We start from the raw sequence: 19207 nt of genomic DNA on the forward strand, positions 1-19207 counted from the left end.
CAATGTTTGATTGATTGATTTAATTTACATCCTACCTTTCTCATTGGATACCTGGTGGCTTACAAGGAGGTGAATCAAAGTACACCTAAAATCTTATTAATACAAAAGTTAAACATAAATAAATAAATAAACAAGCAATTCCATTAATAATTCACAGTTGAAACTGTTTAAAACACATGTCAAAGATAACTGGAAAAATAAAAGCACAGCACACCCCATTAAAAGATTTAGGAGCTAAAGGCTTGCCTGAATAAAAAGGTCTTTGCCTGTTGATGGAAAGAGAGACGAAGGGGGGCTAATTGAAATAAAATCAGAGTATTTGGACATATATCTGCAGAAGATCATAGTTTGGATTTTAAATTATTGAGATGCAATGGCTGAGAGAGTGCCCCCCCAATGATGAAGATCCTTACAATCTATTCATATTCTTTTGTGTGTGTCTGCGCATGTATGTATGTGTATGTACCTTCAAGTCACCTATTGACCATAAATTTCATAGGGATTCCTTAGGCAAGGAATACTCAGAGGTGCTTTTGCCAGTTCCTGGCAAACTACGCTTTTCCAGGATTCTCCTTGTCATGGTTTCTTGACAATTGGAAAAACACAGGTTTGTTCACCAGTTTCCAAATATTCTTCAACATACTTTCCATCTCTAGATATGGGCCATGGTAGTCCTGAAGGGTTCTTGTATGAAATTGTTGCTGCGCTCTGCAGCATTGACTCCTCAGGATGCAAATGTCTGAGCTTAAAGCTGAGTAGTCTTAATTTGTGGGCTGATGTCGGCTCCATTTATATCTGAGCCTTGACATCTGAGAGGAAAGAAAAGAGAAGGCACTGAACGTCAGCTACATTTGTGTTTTGCTAGAAGGAATTTGAAACTTCATCCAGTGGCAGAAATCTTGGTCATTGGCATTACTTCACATAATAATAATAATAATAATAATAATAATAATAGGATTTATTTTATATACCGCCCAATCACTTGGAATCAGAGCGGTTTACAACAGAGGGGATAATAGACGGAACAGAGTAATTTTGCAGGAAAACCCCATACATTTTCCTTTTGGAATCTACATTTGGAACATAAAAAATTTGAAAGTGCTTTTCCATGAGAATGGCTGTATATCCCCCAGAGAGTCCAGGGTCTTGGAAGAGGGCCCTCTAACACTGACCTCCCTGATGTGAAATTTAGGAAGGGATGTGTCTGGTGTAGGAGACACCCTCTTAAAAGGGACTCCACAATAGATGTGACTCTTCCAAAATTGTTCTTGCATCTGATGTTTTTATAAACTGCCTGTTAATTAGTCAGAGCATTTTGTTTTAATCTCTCAGTTTTTTTGAAAAAAAAATCAGTTTAATTTAACTTGATAGATTAGTGGTCCAATACTGTACATTGTATGTCTTACTTCTTGTTGTTGCGTACCTTAGTTTTTTTCCAATTTATGGTGATCCTAAAGCAAATCTATCATGGGGTTTTCTGTGACTGAGAGTGTGTGACATCCAAGGTCATCCAGTGGGTTTTCATGGTGGGACGGGGAATCGAACCCTGATCTCCAGAGTCAGAGTCCAGTGCTCAAACCACTACACCATGGTGGCTCTTCTAGGTCCTACTTGTTGTGTACCTTCAGGTTGTTTCCGACTTATGGCAACCCTAAGGCAACCTTGTCATGGGTTTTCTTGGCAAGATTTGTTCAGAGGAGGTTTGCCTGATGCTGAGAGAGTGTGACTTGCCCAAGGTTGCCCAGAGGTTTCATGGCCAAGCTGGGAATTGAACCTTGGTCTCCAGAGTCATAGTGTTACTACTCAGACATATATCCCATTGAACTGAGATTAACTAACTTAACTTCTTTTTCTTTCATTGGGCCTGCTGCAAATAGGACTGGATTTGAATCTGATCTTTCGGGACTTCAGGAAAATGCGTATGTAGATCTGCAGCCTGAAAGTTTAATTAGTTTGCCTATCATTCTGCCCAAATATTAAAGAATGCAAGTATAACTCAGCAAGCAGTGCCATCTGTGTATTTTGTAGCTGTCTTGTTTTTTTTGTATGGTGTATGGAAATTTGAAAGATTTCCCTTACAGATCTGATCCACATCTTTTTTCCAACTACAAAACCAAAATCTGATTTTAGGAATACCACTACAGTACTCTCCTTTCCTGAGTCCCCTGGATGTGCAGCGTGGGAATAGTACTGGCCTACATTGTGAGGGTGTTAAATCTCCGTAATCCGAAATGCTTGGGACCAGAAGTGTTTTGGATTTTGGATGTTTTGGATTTCGGAATATTTGCATATACATAATGAGATATCTTGGAGATGGGACTCAAGTCTCATCATGAAATTAATTTATGTTTCATATACACTTTATATACACAACCTGAAGGTAATTTTATACACAATATTTTAAAATAATTTTGTGCATGAAATAAACTTCATGTACACTGAACCATCAGAAAGCAAAGGTGTCACTATCTCAAACATCCACATGGATGATTTTGGAGCAATTTGGATTTCAGAATTCCAGATACTGTATGGGAGATTCAATCTGTATTAGATTATGTAGACTATGTGACCGGATGTGTATATACCTAAGATGAATGAGACAGTGTTTGCACAGCTTTCTTTTTGTTGTTGATAGCTGCCAGGGTTCAGTCATGGAAACCTGCTGGGTGGCCTTATGCAAGTCACTCTCTCTGAGCCTCAAAAGAAAGTATAAAGGCAAACTCTCTCTGAATAAATTTTACTGTAAGTTGGAAATGACTTGAAGACATACAACAAGAATAGCAACAACAACAGCTGGATGTAAGCCTCCGGGATGATTACAGAATTTGCAGAACTCCACGTTCAAGAACATGTATGTAAGATGTGGCTCAGTCTTCAGTTGACCTTCCGTATCTTTGTATTTTTCACCAATGGATTAGCAATCAACAGCTTGAAAATGTGTGTGTGTTTGTGGGGGGGGGGGGGGGAAATACAAATCCCTAACAGCAAACCTTGATTTTACCATTTGATATAAGGGGCACCATTTTTCTATGCCATTATATTTAATGGAACCTGAGCATACACAGATTTTGATATCCACCGGGGGTCCTGGAACCAAACCCAAGCGGATACCAAGGGTCCACTCTGTGTGTGTGTGTGTGTGTGTGTGTGTGTGTGTGTGTGTGTATAATTTGTGGTGGTAATTTGCAGTTTGAGATGGATGATGCAGCAGATTAAACACACACACACACACATTGTTGCAGTCCTCATTAGTTTGTAAAGGTTGACAAAACTGTTTCTGGTTAGGGGTTCCTGAGAGCCGTCATGAGAAGAAAGATCACAAACTGAGAGTGGTAGCGCTCTTAAAACTCTACTGTGTATTTCTATTTTCATCGCTCCAAAAGAAATCATGGAAAGCAGCATCCTCTTCATTAATGATTCATGTCTTCACCACTCCATTTTATGGAAACATTTTTTTCTTGCATCTCCCATTATGAAATCAACATATTGCAGATAGCTAAGTGTCTTTTTTCCTAATAGAGACATGATGCATTTTCCCTTCCCAAGCATCAGTGTGTGGTAGTCACAATGCGTTTAAAAATATTATTATTCTCATATCTGCTGTCAGCCAAGATGTGTGTTTGAAAATTGAGGCTGTTTGTTTTACTGTGTTTATATCACACTTTGGTTCCAAGAGGCTTAAGATAATATACACCTCTCTCCCCCACCCTAACCCCATTTTATTCTCTTTTAAATCCTGTGGGTAAGCAAGGGCCGATGGGCCCAGACTTGCTCAGTGAATGTAATGGTTGACATGGATTTCAGCTGTTCTCTCAGCAGTCCTAATAACTAGCTATTTCTTCTTTTCATTTTCAGCAGCTTCTCTGAAGTTCCGAATTCTCTTTTAGAAACAGTAGAATCCCAATTTCAAACCATGGTACATCCCCCTACCATTGTGTCCTGAAAGATAAATACATAATAATATTACAGTTGCAAAAACACTGGTGAAAATTTGATAGATTTGAGGCTGGAGGCTCGTGCTATTTGTGTGTGTGTGTAGTTTGTGTCTTTCTATGATTTAATGAGGATGTACATTAAGTAACCAAGCAAAATCTTACAAAGGTATAGTTTACAGGGTGTCATGAAGACATTTTATTGTTAACAGCTATCAAGACGACTTCAGCGTATGGTGACCCCAGGAACAATAGATCTTCAAGGTTTCATCCGCACTGCAGTAATAAACCAGTTTGACACCACTTTAACTGCCATGGCTCAGTGCTATGGAATTCTGAGATTTGTAGTTTTGTGAGACATTTAGCCTTCTCTGTCAGACAGTTCTGATGCTACAGCAGTTAAAAGTGGTTGTCAAACTGGATTATGTTTGTGATGTGGATGCAGCCCAAGTCATGCCATCTCTGTTCAGGTCTTGCAGATTGAGGACCATGACTTCTTTAAGTTTATTAATCTGCAGTGAGATCCTCTTCTTTTCCTGCTGCCTTCTACTTTAATAAGCATTATTATATTTTCTAGTAAGCCTCAGTTTAATCATCTTGGTTTCTAGGGAAGGTTCAGGCTTGATTTGCTCTAGGACCCATTGATTTGTCTTTTTGGCAGTCCATGGTATCCACAGAACTCTCCTCCAGCACCACATTTCAAATGAGCTACTTCTCTCCCTATCAAACTTTCTTCACTGTCATGCTGTCCCTCAAATAAAACACAATTTTTATCAAGACCTCAGATTTCTAGCTTTCCTGGTTAAACATTTAGAAAAATAGGTTAGGCACTCAAAGAAAGTAAGGGCAAGTGGGTTTACCAAGGGAATGCAAACACAGCAAATACAGAGTTCTAGGTCTGAATGGCTTTTCAGTGTACATTTCATGATGGGATGGAATTCTTCCTGAAGGGAATAGTGCTCTCAAGTTATGGCTGAAATATTCCATTTCCCATCCCTATAGCTTAGTACTTCCTTACAGGTTTGTTTCCATGAATAGGCTAAGTGTCCATTTGTACATTCAGCAGCATAAAATTAATCAGTCTTTTTCCTGCTTTATTCTTTTTTCAAGTTCCAGGAAGGGATTGTGTGTCTCAATGTTTCCTCTGTGCATTTATATAATATATATGTGTGTGTGTGTGTGTGTGCTTGCATACGCAACATATTCCCCACTTGTGCACACAAAAGGTAGTATATCCAAGAAAAGAGCTAATCAAAACATTATGTTAATCTTTTTATATGCAGGAGTCTTTTTTCTTTTGAACCTTAGGGGAGCATTCAGACATGCAGTCGCCTTCCTGCTAACTAGAGTAATAACATCTAGCAATGTCTTACGGTTTGTGCTGACCATGTTTGGTTTACCAATTCCAGGCCTTGTCACTTTTTTACCTGGATGGAATTCATAGACTTTAAGCACTCTGATCCCCCACAGTGGGGTGGTCATCTCTTCGTCATATAGCAGAACAATAATTACTTTTTTCCCCTTTTCTTCCTCTAGAAAGAAATTCAAGCCATGAGTCAGTGCCATCATCCAAACATCGTATCTTACTATACTTCCTTTGTAGTGAAAGATGAACTTTGGTTAGTGATGAAGCTCCTTAGTGGAGGTAAGTATAAAGGGTGTGCGTGTGTATGTAAGTTTGAACTATTCTGATTTTGGTCTATTACTGTAAAAATATTTTTTTTGAAAGAAGCGTTTAAAAAGTTCATTTCCTCATTGAGCCATAAATAGCAGTTGAATGTACTAAAATTGCTCCACACCTCATTGAGTATTGTGAAAGGCTTTTAGGTATGGACTTCTTAGAACAGGATTGCTATTGTTGTGTAATTTCAACTTGATTCCAATTTAGGGCAACCCTAAGCCAAATCTTATCATGGCTTCTTCTTTTGGCATGATTTGTTCAAATGACTTTTGCCATTGCTTTCTCCAGAACCTGAGAGAGGGTGAATTGCCCAAGGCAACCCAGTGGGTTTCCATGGCTGAGCGGGGACTCTAACCCTGGTTTCCTAGAGTTTCAGTCCAGCACTCATAGAATCATAGAGTTGGAAGAGACCCCAAGGGCCATCCAGTCCAATCCCCTGGCATGCAGGAAGACACAAATCAAAGTGCCCCTGACAGATGGCCATTCAGCCTCTGTTTAAAACCTCCAAAGGAGACTCCACCATACTCCAAGGGAGTGCATTCCACGGTTGAACAGCTCTTACCATCAAGAAGTTCTTCCTAATGTTTAGGTCTTCCTAATGTTTCTTGTGATCAGGCCATAAATTCATATGCCTGAGACCCCTGTATACAAGCAGCAGTTCACATTTGGACTTGGCATACTATACCTCATGACTATCAAACTGGGCAAACCATCATTTGCCTACAAACCTACTTTGTAAGCTATAGTTTGTCATATTATGATTTAATAAACTGTAGTTTGCCCTAACCAGAATGTGAAGGGAGAACGTATGAACCTGAGGCATATACATAGTCAACGAAACCAGTGACCTGGATCTAAAGTGCTCCTTCAATGAGTAAAAGGATATATTTCTTCTCACTCCCTTCCCAGCTGCAGCCTCTATGTTCTACATTGCACCCATTTTTGGAAAGGCCCCAAACTCAGGAACTGCTTTTTGTCTGGCAAGGTACAGTTGCTGCACCAGGATGATGGATGATTAGACGTCCATGTTAGCAGGGATTGAGAGCAAATCTAATGGGGAGAAAAGATGCATGACTCATGTATTTACTTATTTATTTAAAGAAGTTTTACCCTTCTCTTCAACAACAACAACAACAACAACAACAACAAAAAAGGCTTCAAGATCGGTTTACAAAAATCAATAGTTAAAATCCCTGTCCTCAGGCCTATGATCTTAAAGATAGGTTTGGGAGGGAAGAGGAGGAAAAAAGAGAGGGTAATCATGTTTGCTGCTTTTCCTCTGGCCGCAGGGAAAGAAAGATGGTTCCTGAGCAGCCCTTCCCTTTTAATTTTTTGTAAATGTTCCAAATTTTCTGGTGGTTTCTAAAGTTACGCTGCAACTTACAAATGCTTAATGACACCTCAGCCAAGTCCACCCACTCAACCTTGCCAGAGAAATCTTATAAAAATAGTAAGGATAAGAACATAGAGAGAGTCATCCTGGATTAGACCAAAGGCCTATCTAGTCCATCATCTTATTCATGTAGCAATTCATCAGATGTCCCTGGGAAGCCCCCAGTAAGACTTGAGGGACAGTAGGACCCTCCTGCTCATATTTATCTGTACCTGGTACTGAGAACTATTACTGCTGCCAGTGATGAAGGGTAATATTTAACCATTATGGGTAGTAACCATTGATAGGCTTATCTTGCATGACTTGGTTTAATTTGCTTTAAAGCTCAAGAGACATAGCCATATTAGTCTAGAATATCAGTATATTCACTCCATGCATCTGAGGAAGTAGACCAAGTCTACAAAAGCCTATGCTACAACTTCTACACAGCCCGAAAAACCCTCAAAAAACTAACTTCTACACAGTCACAAAGGTGCTACAAGATCCCTTTTCATATTGCTTTAAAACTGTCCAAGATGGCAGCCATCACTTGAATTAGCAAACTCCACAAAATAGCCATGGCTTAAATTAAGTCCAAGTTACTTTGTATAGATTGTATCTCCCTTATGATATTGCCTGGAATCCTGAGACCCTCAGGAAAAGCTTTTCTTTCAGTCCCACTACTTTCAGAGGAATGATTGATAGGAACATGAGACAGGGTCTCATCCATGGCTACCCCTAGATTTTGCAGCTATTTCCACAGGGAAGCTAGGATGGCTGCCTCCTTGCTGTCCTTCTGTGAGCAGGTGAAGACTTAATAACAAAACATTCAGATGGGCTTTTGAAATTGAAGGTTTTTAAGGAAAGGGCTGTAGGAGAGTGGTGTATTGTTTCAAATTGTATTGTTTTATCTGTTTTCATCTTCTAACGTGTATGTCTTAAACTGTTTTATTGAAGTTAATACTTAATATCCACGGATTCTTTATCCATGGTTTCAAGCATCCATGGATTGAAAATATTTTTTTTCAAGTATAAATTACAAATAGCAAAAATTGATTTTGCAGTTTTATATAAGGGACACCATTTTACTACAGCATTGTATTTAGAGGGACTGGATTTTGGTATCCACAGGGGATCCTAGAGCCAAGTCTCAGCAGATGTGAAAGGCCCACTCTATTTTAAAGTTTGAGTTCTTGGATGTTTTTAATTTTATTACAATCATTATAATTTGTAAGCCGCCTTGAGTCCCAGCCTTTGGGAAAAGGCAGATAGTGGCAGCAACAAAACAACCTTCTTCCTTTTATGTGTTTATTCTGAATCATCACTGGATGTCCCTGGATTGTATTGATGAAAAATTCCTCCCTATTCAGTTTCCTTATGAGAAACCAGAAAAGGAGATAAGCTTTCAAGAAAAGCCTTGCATTTCTACTGGATTATATGTTCCTTCTAGTAGACTAAATTTTCCTTGTAAGCCAGATGTGGTGGTTTGAGCGTTGGACTACCACTGGGTGACCTCAGGCAAGTCATGCTCTCTCAGCCTCTGAGGAAGGGAAAACCAAATTCCGCTCTGAACAAACCTACCAAGAAAATCCCATGATAGATTTGCCTTATGTGTGCATATATGGTATGTGTCTTCAAGTCACCTGTCAACCTATGGTGATGCCATGAATTTTATAGGGTTTTCTTAGGTAAGGAGTACTCAAGAGATGTTTTTGCTAATTCCTTCCTCTGAAATACAGCCTACAGCATCTAGTATTTGTTGGCAGTCTCCCTTAGAGTCACCGTAAGGTGGAAGCAACTTGAAGGCACACAACACCAATAAGTTCCTTGCGTGTGGCATTAAAATTTAATTGGTTAAAAGGTAGAGAATTAATTAGTGAAATGTCTTAATTCATTGATAGCCTGGCTGTTGGGCCATCTTTTATGGTTTTGAGGTGTTGCCTTGGTGTTCTGATCCCACTGTTGGAATTTTTCATTTCATTTCAGTTTTGTCAAGAATCCTGTCATGTTCAACTGGCACCCTGCAGCTTTTAGATCTTATCTCCCTTTTGAGGAACATAATTGCCTGTCTCTGGAGGGAAGGCGTATCATACATTCGTACAAGTCTTTTCCAGCATGCATCATAAATCAACTTTTTATTGACCTTTTCCCCTCCCGGAATTATCTCATTAAGTCTTTTTTACCTGGCATTTGAAGAGGGTGGGATACAGAAGGGAAGGGAAAAGGTCCCTAGGCAATGACTGGCGTGTTTCTCCTCCTCCTCTTCCTATTTTTTTTCCCAAACAAAAATGCTCATGCTGAGCAACGCGAAGTGTATGCACTTCGTAGATGTTGGCATGCTCATAGGGGCAGCTCCCACCTGCCCATCCTGCACTTCATAATATCAAGGGACACATCATGGGGCATGATAAAAAAAGACTCCTCCAATGCAGATATTTCTGTACATTTTAAAATTTAATGTCGGACACTAGTCATATTTGGCAGTGGATTAAATTAGAAGATTTTAAACCCATCTTTCCAATTACAGTCTTAAAAAGTGTACTTGAAGCCTAGTGGATTTTTTGTCGAAGGCAGGATTTTTAACCTGCCTTTCCGGCTATATATATAGGCTACTCCCAGGCCTAAAATGTTGTATATCTTTACTCTTTAGATTCTGTCCAGTTCTTCCAATCATAGAGATGCCTGGATTTGACTGGGTAGATGGAGGTGACACAGAAGTGGACTTGAGGATATTTGGGGAGATCTGGAGGCCATAAAAGTAGCCCTAGGTACCCAATGGAGACTGCACTTTTCCCATCGCTATTTTAATGTGAAAATCCATTCAGTTGCATTATTGTAGTTTCTAGTTGCTGTGGTTGTATGCCTTCTTGTTGTTTCCAGCTTATAACGGCCCATGGGGCTTTCTTGGCAGGTTTCTTCAGAAGGGTTTTGCCATTGCCACCCTCGGAGTCTGAGAGTGTGTGACCTGCCCAAGGTCACCCAGTGGGTTTCCATAGCTGAGCTGGGATTCGAACCCTGGTCTCCAGAGTTGTAGTCCAACACTCAAGCTGCTGTGCCACTCTTACTCTAGTTTCTAGCTGTACCAGTTTTTAATCATGGTTGTGGAAGAAAGGTGGGCTTAAAATATGACTAAAATAAAACATCTTGAGATATTTTGGCTGAGGAATGCAGTCTGGGATTCTGTCGTGTGCAGTATATTCCTCCTGCAAAGCACCCTGGTGGGACCTTTTATTAAACAGCCCTGGTCTCCTTTACTTCTTGACTCATTTGGATACTTCTTTGGTCTGCAGCATTTGAAAGAATTTGGTCTATATTTAGAAATACTTGCAGTGGATCAATAAACTAGCGGACATACGAAAGAGTAGATGATCTTGCGGACATATGAAAGGGTAGATGATCAAAATTGAGAGGTTTGCAGTTTTTAAATGAAGGTTCAGAAGAAGCACAATCTGCTGTTAGTAATAGCTCAGAAGATGAGATTGATCAAAGTTTTGTGTAGGAAAGCTCATATTCGCTGCGTTTTGTGGTGTTCATCTCCTTTCCTTTTTCTGAATGTGAGCTCCTTCCTTGTCGCCTTGACCCTGCGGAGGAAAGTTCAGTGTATAATTTTAGGTTTTACTACAATGTTGCTGTCTTTTTTTGGGGTTGGGTTTTCAACTTCTGACCTTTTGTCTGCTTCTCACAAACTTTCAAAAACAAGAGCTACTACAGTAATTTCCTGGAATTCAGCTCCTTGTAACTTAGTTTGAAACAAATTAAAAACACGGAAAAGTGAAAGCCAGCTGGTAAACTTTTAATGGTCCGAATAAACTATTCTTTTAAAAATAGTGTATCAAAACATGGCAGTTTTTTTATTTATATATATATTTGCACAAACTAAGTTACAGATAAAACATATGACAGCTCTACTGAGTAACAACTTCACCTGGGGTTTGTTAGGAGTGCAAATTTTTGTTTTCCTTTCAATGGCTATTTTCAGTAGGGAGAGAAGTTTCTGTTTTATCCACAATTTCTGAAAATACTACAGTACATCCCTAGAGAGAACTAAGCAGGTGGTTGTCTTGCTAAAAAGCCCACAGCATGCAAAATCTTATTATAAGAGCACAAAACCTAAATATCCTAAAGGAACCAGATCCTGTCTGATCGTGGTTGCTAAGTGGGGTCAGCCTTGGTTAGTACTTGGATGAGAGACTACCAACAAATACCAGGTGCTATCAGTTTTATTTCAGAAGAAGGAAGTGGCAAAACCACCTCCAAATATTCTTTACCTAAGAAAGCCCTATGAAATTCATGGTGTCACCAAAAGTCGATAGGCAACTTGAAGGCACACACAGACCTGGAAGGACTGATTTGAAAAAGGATCATTATAGCTATGAATGATACTGCTACATTCTTTGAATGGTATTTTTTGGAGCTTGAATTTTCAGCCTTTCCCATTTGTGATTCCACCCACGACAACACATTTTACTGCTGAGCGCTCCATAAATATATACTGATGTTTATTTTGGATACGCATACATGCGTTTCCTCGCTTCTCCATGGCCTATTTTTGTTTCCCACCACATGTCTGAAAAGGGAGCCCAGCTAGCAGTCTTATCGATGTGGAAAGCCATGTCAATATGCCTTTTCAAGTTGTTCTTGTGGATGCTGGAGGCAGAAACATTTATCTCTTAGTAAATGCTGGTGTTTCAGATGCCATAGTGGGAAGCTAGCTTTTAAAATCTGTGATCTGTTTGTCACCTTCTCCAACATATTAAGATATTTTTTAAAAAAACAACAACGTCTATACTACGGGTTTTGTTTTTGTTTTTTTGCTTTCCTATCCTTTTCTGAAGGGCATTCTTTCCCATACCTCCACAAATCTCTCAGCATCTCAGAATTAAACTGGATGCTTAAAAATACCTAGGAGAGGATGAATTTGATGCCAATAATAGATTAGTAGGGCTGTTAGCAATTTGTTGGTTAGCTTTCCATTCTAATTTTATCTTTAGTTCTTAAATGCTGCTTTTGACTCATACTTTTATTTATCTTTTGCATAATTGAGACTTTTGTCCTCTTTAGAAATGATTGTTTTTGAAATGGCTCAGGGTTGGTGAGGGGCTATGGATTGGTGCTATGATTTACTTTTACTCAAGTTGTCCTGGGTTTTTCCAATGCAGAAAAGTTGCCTTGTATTGAGTTGCCGGCCTTTGAGCCATCTACCTCAGAGGCTAGCATTGCACTGGTATTAGCTCTGATTCAGACCATGGTCTTTTGAGTCCCTACCTGGAGATGATGGGGATTGAACCTGGGACCTTCTACATGCAAGGCATTTGTCACTCACCTTCAGCCCTTCTCCAGGTCCTTGCTCATTTCCTCAAGCTCAGTGGATACTTGGTGGACTTAATTTAGCTCTCAAAGGCTGTATCCGCACTGCTGATATAATCCAGTTTGACACCAGTTGAACTGCCATGGCTCCATGGCTATGGGATCCTGGGATTTGTCATTGATTGTGGCACCCAAGTGCTCTGACAGAGAAGGTTAAATGTCTAAAAAAACCTACAGTTCCCAGAATTCCATAGCATGGAGTTGTGGGAGTTTAAGTGGCGTCAAACTGCATTATTTCTGCAGTTCGGATGCAGCCAAAATGGTTGTGAGGATTGCTCTGGCTTCTGAGAGAGAGAAGAATAGCCAGGCACAGCTCCCAATGGCTGCATCTGCACTGCAGAACTGGTGCAGTTTGACATCGCTTTAACTGCCATGGCTCCATGCTATGGAATTCTGGGATTTGTAGTGCCTTCTCTGTCAGAGAGCTCTGGTGCCACAACAAATTACAAATCCCAGGATTTCATAGGATGGAGCCATGACAGTTAAAGCAGTACCAAACTGGATTAATCCTACAATGTGGCCGCAGCCCATGTTTCAACTGCCTTTAGGAAGAAGAGCAGCTGCTGGCATTTGCTGGACTTAATCTTCTCCCCTGCTGCTAAATAAGACATTTAGATTGTAGCCTGAGGGCAGGGAGCTGTCAAATTAAGGATTTGTAAGCTGCCCTGGGAGCCTTCTTGGTTGAAGGGCAGGGTATAAATACTCTAAATAAATAATAAAACAGGATAATCTCTTATAGACTTCACAGATTTCTTTAGAACTGAAATGGTCAATTGTGGTCCTCCAGATGCTTTGGGCTTAGAACTTGCTATCTGGCACAGTGCCTTGTAGGGGATTATGGAAGTTACCATGAAAAAAGCATCTGGATGTTCATGATGCCCACCCTTTTCTTAGAATGGGGGAAAGAATGCATCGTGAATCAAGTTACAGGGAGAGTAGAGTTTGAAAAGAGCTTTTTGTATGACTTGCTCAAGTAGGTGAGAAGAAGATGGTGAGGAACTTGGACGAGTTGAACAATACCTTCAGATGAAGGCACCTAATAATAATAATAATAATAATAATAATAATAATAATACAGTCAGACCTCTATATCCATGGATTTTTTATCCATGGATTTAAGCATCAATGGCTTGAAAATATTCAAATATTATACACAGTCTGAAAAGCATACTATTTTGTCATCCATTGTATTTAATGGAACTTGAACATCCACAGATTTTGGTGTGCCCAGAGGTCCTGGAACCAAACCCCAGCAGATTCCAAGGGCCCACCGTAATAATACATTTTATTTCTTACACATCTTTCTCCAAGACTTGAGATGGAGTACAACGTGGATTAAAACACATAAAACCATTTAAATACTTTAAGTTAACGCACATAAAAATAAGACACATGAAAATCATCAAGCATAAAATTAAAATAACTCAATTTAGTTGGCTTCCAGATTTGTACAGTTTCAGCCAGACTATTACTTTGTTTTGTTTTACACCGTTTTTGAATGACTCTAAACATAAATGGTTTCACTCTGGATTTTTAAAAAATATTTTTTTCTTGTTGTTCTGAAGCAGTTTCTTATATTGTGTTAAAGGTTTTAAATTGTAACCTTCCTTGGGGTAGTCTTGGGGCTACAAGACAACTCATAAATAAACTTATAAATAACGAAACATTCTCTGCTTTTCCCATAGGCTTTAGCTTGGAAGGGGTGAATCATTTTCAGAGTGAATGTGGTGCAGTTGGAGCTGTCTTTTAATTCTGTCATGAAGAGGTTGTTAAGCATCAAAATCTGTGGCTTGGCCGCCTTGCATTAGTCAACTACAGCAGGACTAAGGCCCCTTTCATACTCCAGATTATAGCAGTTTGATGCCCTTCCAACTGCATAGTTGCACTGTATGAAATCTTGGAATTTGTAGTTTGATGAAGTGCTAGAGAGAACCAGAATAGTACAGTGGTTTGAATGTTGGACTAGGACTCCAGGAGACCAGGGTTCAAATCCCTATCTTCCATGAAAACCCATTGAGTGACCTTCGACAAGTCACATTCTCTCAGCCTTGGAGGAAGGCAAGGGCAGACTTCCTCTGAAGAGACCTTGCCTAGAGGTCGACTTGAAGTAACATAACAAACTCTCTGGTTGAGACCCCATGAATCTCATTGTTATCTGATATTTTATTTTATTTGATACTTGATGTATTAATCTGTTGCCTCCTTATTTTATCTAATTCTGTCTTGTGTTATTATCTATTTTATATGTATTTTGTAGAATGTACCCCATTGGCAGGTTTCAATTTTATCAATTTTATTGTCTATGACATGTGTACACCACTGTGTAAATCTACAGTGCTATATAAATAAAGTATAATAATAATAATAATAATAATAATAATAATAACCATTGGATTTTCTTAGGCAAGGAATCCACAGAAGTAGTTTTTCCAATTCTTTCCTCTGGAATGTAGCATACAGCACCTGGTGGTTTCCCACCCAAGTACTAACCAGCGCTGATGTTGGCTTAGCTTGCAAGATCAGGAAGGATCTGGTGCCTTTAATGGGAGCTAAATCAGTGTAAGTGTTGCACATTAGTCACCTTTCAAGACAGGAGCAGTTCTTTTATGGGGCTGTAGGTTGATTAAAGAGATAAGAGAGACATGTTTTATAAACTGTAATGAATATAGCAATAGTCAGAAGGAGAGAAAGGCAGGAATTTTCTGCGTTTTTAATAATATAAGGGACCTGCTGCAAAGAGGGAATGTCTGGGTGAGTGGCTTTCGGGCAATATTCTGGGAAGCCGTGGAGGTTCTCTTTGTGGGGAATAATACTACCAAACAGATTTTTTTAAAAAAGAGTAATCTTGCTTGGGTCTAAATATCCTAAAGGCACCAGATCCTATCTGATCTTGGAAGCTAAGCAGGGTCAGCTCTGGTTCTTACTTGAATAATGGCCACCAATGAATATCATGCACTATAGGGTACAGTCAGCCCTCCATATCCAGAGATTCTTTATCCATGGGTTGCATCATCCGTGACTTGAAAATATTAGGGGGAAAAGTTTTTGTTTTGTTGCTGTTGCATGCCTTCAACCTGTTTCCGACTTATGATGCCCCTAAGGTGAAGCGATCACAGGGTTTTCTTGGCACGTTTCTTCAGAGGGGGGTTGCCATTGCCATCCTCTGAGGTTGAGAGGCTGTGACTTGCCCAAACTCACCCAGTGGGTTTCCATGGTCTCCAGAGTTGTAGTCCAATACAGTGCTGCCATTGATGTTATTGTTATACAGTTAATATAAAATATAAATTCCAAAAAGAATACCTGGATTTTGCTATTTCCTACAAGGGACTTATACCATTGTATTGAGCATCCACAGATGTGACTATCCACAGAAGGTTCTGGAACCAGTGGATACCAAAGGCCCATGGCATTTCAGAAGAAGGAACTGGCAAAACCACTTCTGAGTTTTCCTTCCCCAGGGAAACCCTGTGAAATTCATGGGGTTGCCGTAAGGTGACAGGCAACTTGAAAGTACACACACACACACACACACACACACACACAGAAGTTTGCTCACCACTATGGTTTTCCCTGGATGTTTGATGCTTCATGGTCCATAACCCAGGCAGGGAAAAGTGAGGCAAATCTGGTTTATGGCTTCATAAATTTGAATGTAAACCCTACAGTCTTCTATTGTAGGTTTTTGGGTCTTGGTATCACAGTGATTCATCAGCTGATAAATGCTGCAGAGAAAGATAATCTGAAGGCTGAAGATTTGGAAGATGGGGGAAAATCAGTCTCCCTAACATTTGTCATGGTGGCGGTGCCAATTTGATATTAACTGTCATTCTGGATTAATCAGCCATCAAAATAAATACTGTTTAAATCTTAATTAACAGTGGGAGCTAAGTTTAAGAAGTCTAAGCTTTACCAAATCCCTGTAACAAGTCTGAACCTGTTGTCTCACCCCACCCTGCAGTGCTAATCTGCAAGATAAAACAAAATGAACTTTAAAGCTTTTATTCCAAATACTGTTGCAGTATATGTGGCATGTGTATTTAAAAGAACATTGTAATGTTAAAAACTGGATTAGGTTCAGCTCTTGGTGTGCAAGAGGGTGCCTTGAACCTTTTTTTAAAACAGCCCATTACTGTTGCTGACATTTGATTTAGTAACATAATTGAAAAGCACATAATTTTTTTGCAGGACGGTAGTGATGAAACTGTGAAGAACTAATGTCTGATCTGCTCAGCTCTGAAGTCAACCTGCTTAAACCTTTTATGCAAACCATTTAGTAGGATGTTTTTAATCTTTCAGAAAGGCCTTTTCATTTCCCTCTCTGCTGCGAACCTACAGCAGTATTTTCCTGGCCAAAAAGAGTTTGCAAGATACCTCAGTGCCCACTTCCACTTTGAATGGCAGCAAGAGTTTAATATAAAAAAAAAGTGTGGGGAATAAATTTTTTCTCACCCAACCTCATAGTAGAACTTGAGTCCATTTTACATATTTAGCAGGCAGAATCCTAAAATGGTAGATTGAAGTGTCCTCCTTTTTAAAAAGGAGGAGAAGGTAATGGAAAGAAGAATTAAAAATATGATCTGCTAGCACCTTAGAATGGTTATTTCATTTAGCTGTGTGCAAAGAGTTGGAAGTGAAGATTGCCTCGATGCTTGTCTCTATAGTAATTGGTAGTAGAGAGATAACTTTCTTGGTTGCATGTCTCTCTTTCTATCTTTTCCTCTTCTCTCCTAAAAGTTAAGAGTGAGTTTTATGTCTCTTTGCTCTCCGCTTCTTCCTGCCTTATGTATGAGAAGGATGAGGACAAAGGCATGAGGCTCTGCCTTAGAATCATTCTCATTCCTAGGAGGAAACTGGAATATAAATTGAGTGAAGAAATAAAATAAGTAGGAGGGTAGTTATCCCAGGACAACTGAACCTATAAGCAAATATGCAAACTTTGGTTACAAAAGCTGCTGACAAGCCCCTTATTACAATGTCACTTTACATCCATCATCCATGTTCTCCGTTTAACTGGAACTTTTTTTAGTGCTATTGGCATTGAGAGGATAGGAACAAGGGTTAGCATAGTCTTCCAGTTTTGAGTTGCAGCAGTATGACTGTGGTAAGCAATGCAATAAACACAGTTAGAGCTGGAAAAGAATATGCTTTCATTGATCCTTCTGTAGCTGTGTGTGGACAGCAAAACAGAAGAAAAAGCTGACAGTAAATTAGCTGACCCAACTGTATTTCTTTTTAAAAAAGCATAGTTCTATAAGTTTAGCCACCAAAATGGAAATCATAAGAGAAGTGGAGGCTGATGTTATCATATCATCCCTGAGTGATTTTTGAAGAAGCCTTCAATTGGTGTCTAGAAGCTTCAAATAATTTTTTTCTTTATTTATTCAGTACTTACCTGACCTGGCTATTTTCATTTCACACGGCTATTTTATTAGTTTTGGATAAAAGCCCTGGTTTAATGTTGAACTGTGCTTCTTTTTTGTGGTCTAGGAACCTATCCCTATTCTTTCCATGTAACTTTCATCTCTGGTACCAAATTTTCTGTTAAAGAAGTAGTGCTGAGGGACACCTCTGCTTTGTTAACTGAGGTGTATCTGTGCCTTCTTCAAGGTACTAATTCATACTCTTCTTTCCTTATAGGTTCTGTCCTGGATGTTATTAAACACATAGTAGCAAAAGGAGAACACAAGAACGGAGTCCTAGATGAACCTGTAATAGCCACGATCCTGAAGGAGGTATTGGAAGGACTGGAATACTTGCATAAAAATGGGCAAATTCACAGGTACATCTTTTTATTGCATTTATAACTTTTGTGTACTGTCACTTCTCATTTAAACCAAAGTGCTTCACAATCTGTTTTCTTTGCAAGGTAGGTTGTAATTATTTCTGTCTTTCATAGAATCATAGAGTTGGAAGTGCCTTCATGGGTCACTGAGTCCAACCCTCTGTTCAGGTAGATAGCTGTTCGGAAGATGTCCGGAGAAAGAGAGACCCCACTACTGGGCAATTGGTTTCATTTTGAATTACTCTTAGTACCATGAAGTTCCTTCTAATTTTCTACTGAAATCTACCTTCTTGTAACTTCAGACTGTTAGACCTGGCTCCTTCCTCTCTGTGGCATTCCTTCAGTTATTTAAAGAGTGCATTCAAGCCCCCCTCCCAGTCTTCCCTTCCCTAAGCTAAAGATGCCGAACTCATTTAACCTTTCCTCATATGTTTTGTTCTCTGTGCCTCTGATCAGCCTTGTTGCCCTTTTCTAAACCTGCTCCCAATTGTCTATATTTTTCTTACAATGCGGTGCCCAGAACTGAACTCAGTACTCCAAATGAGGCTTGACTAGTGTCGAATATAGCAGGACTGTTTTTTTCCCTTGACTTGGAAAGTATGCTTCTGTTAAAGTGGACTTAAAATAGCATTTACCTTCTTTGCTGCAGCATCATACTGCTGACTTATGTTAAATTTATGATCAACAATAATCCCAAGCCTTTTTGCATGTAGAACTGCTGAGCCATGTATCCCCCATGCTATACATGTGCATGTGGTTTCTGTCATCCTTGTTGCTCCAGCTGACTCTCCATATCTGAGCTAGGATTCAAATCTAGGGTTCCAATTGTTCTGAAACCTGACAGTCTGTGCTTTCAATCCATTTTAATGCTTATGGCCTATTACAGACTGCCAAAATAAAGCTGCTTCAGGTCTCTTTGGAGGTATGCTATTTAAATGATGCATGGGTCCTAAGAGTCCGGAGGTCGCGCCAAAGCCACACTCCATTCCTAAGCACTGGAGTGCAGCTTTGGTGCAGCTTCTGGATTCTTAGAATGCATGCATCATTTAAACAGCATATCTCCAAAGAGACCC

At 39.5% G+C, this 19207-nt stretch overlaps 1 protein-coding gene across 2 annotated transcripts in view; it reads left to right on the top strand.

The window, feature by feature from the left end:
* The window catches only part of OXSR1 (oxidative stress responsive kinase 1), a 106887-nt gene that overhangs the window by 30597 nt on the left and 57083 nt on the right, over window positions 1-19207 (top strand). For both annotated transcript variants that reach the window (XM_042473600.1, XM_042473599.1), the window contains exons 3-4: window positions 5469-5577; window positions 17990-18131. In XM_042473600.1, coding sequence (XP_042329534.1) covers window positions 5469-5577; window positions 17990-18131 — 251 coding nt within the window. The remainder of the gene's footprint in view (window positions 1-5468; window positions 5578-17989; window positions 18132-19207) is intronic.

This window comes from Sceloporus undulatus, chromosome 6 (assembly GCF_019175285.1).
Source record: "Sceloporus undulatus isolate JIND9_A2432 ecotype Alabama chromosome 6, SceUnd_v1.1, whole genome shotgun sequence".
Lineage (NCBI taxonomy): Eukaryota > Metazoa > Chordata > Lepidosauria > Squamata > Phrynosomatidae > Sceloporus > Sceloporus undulatus.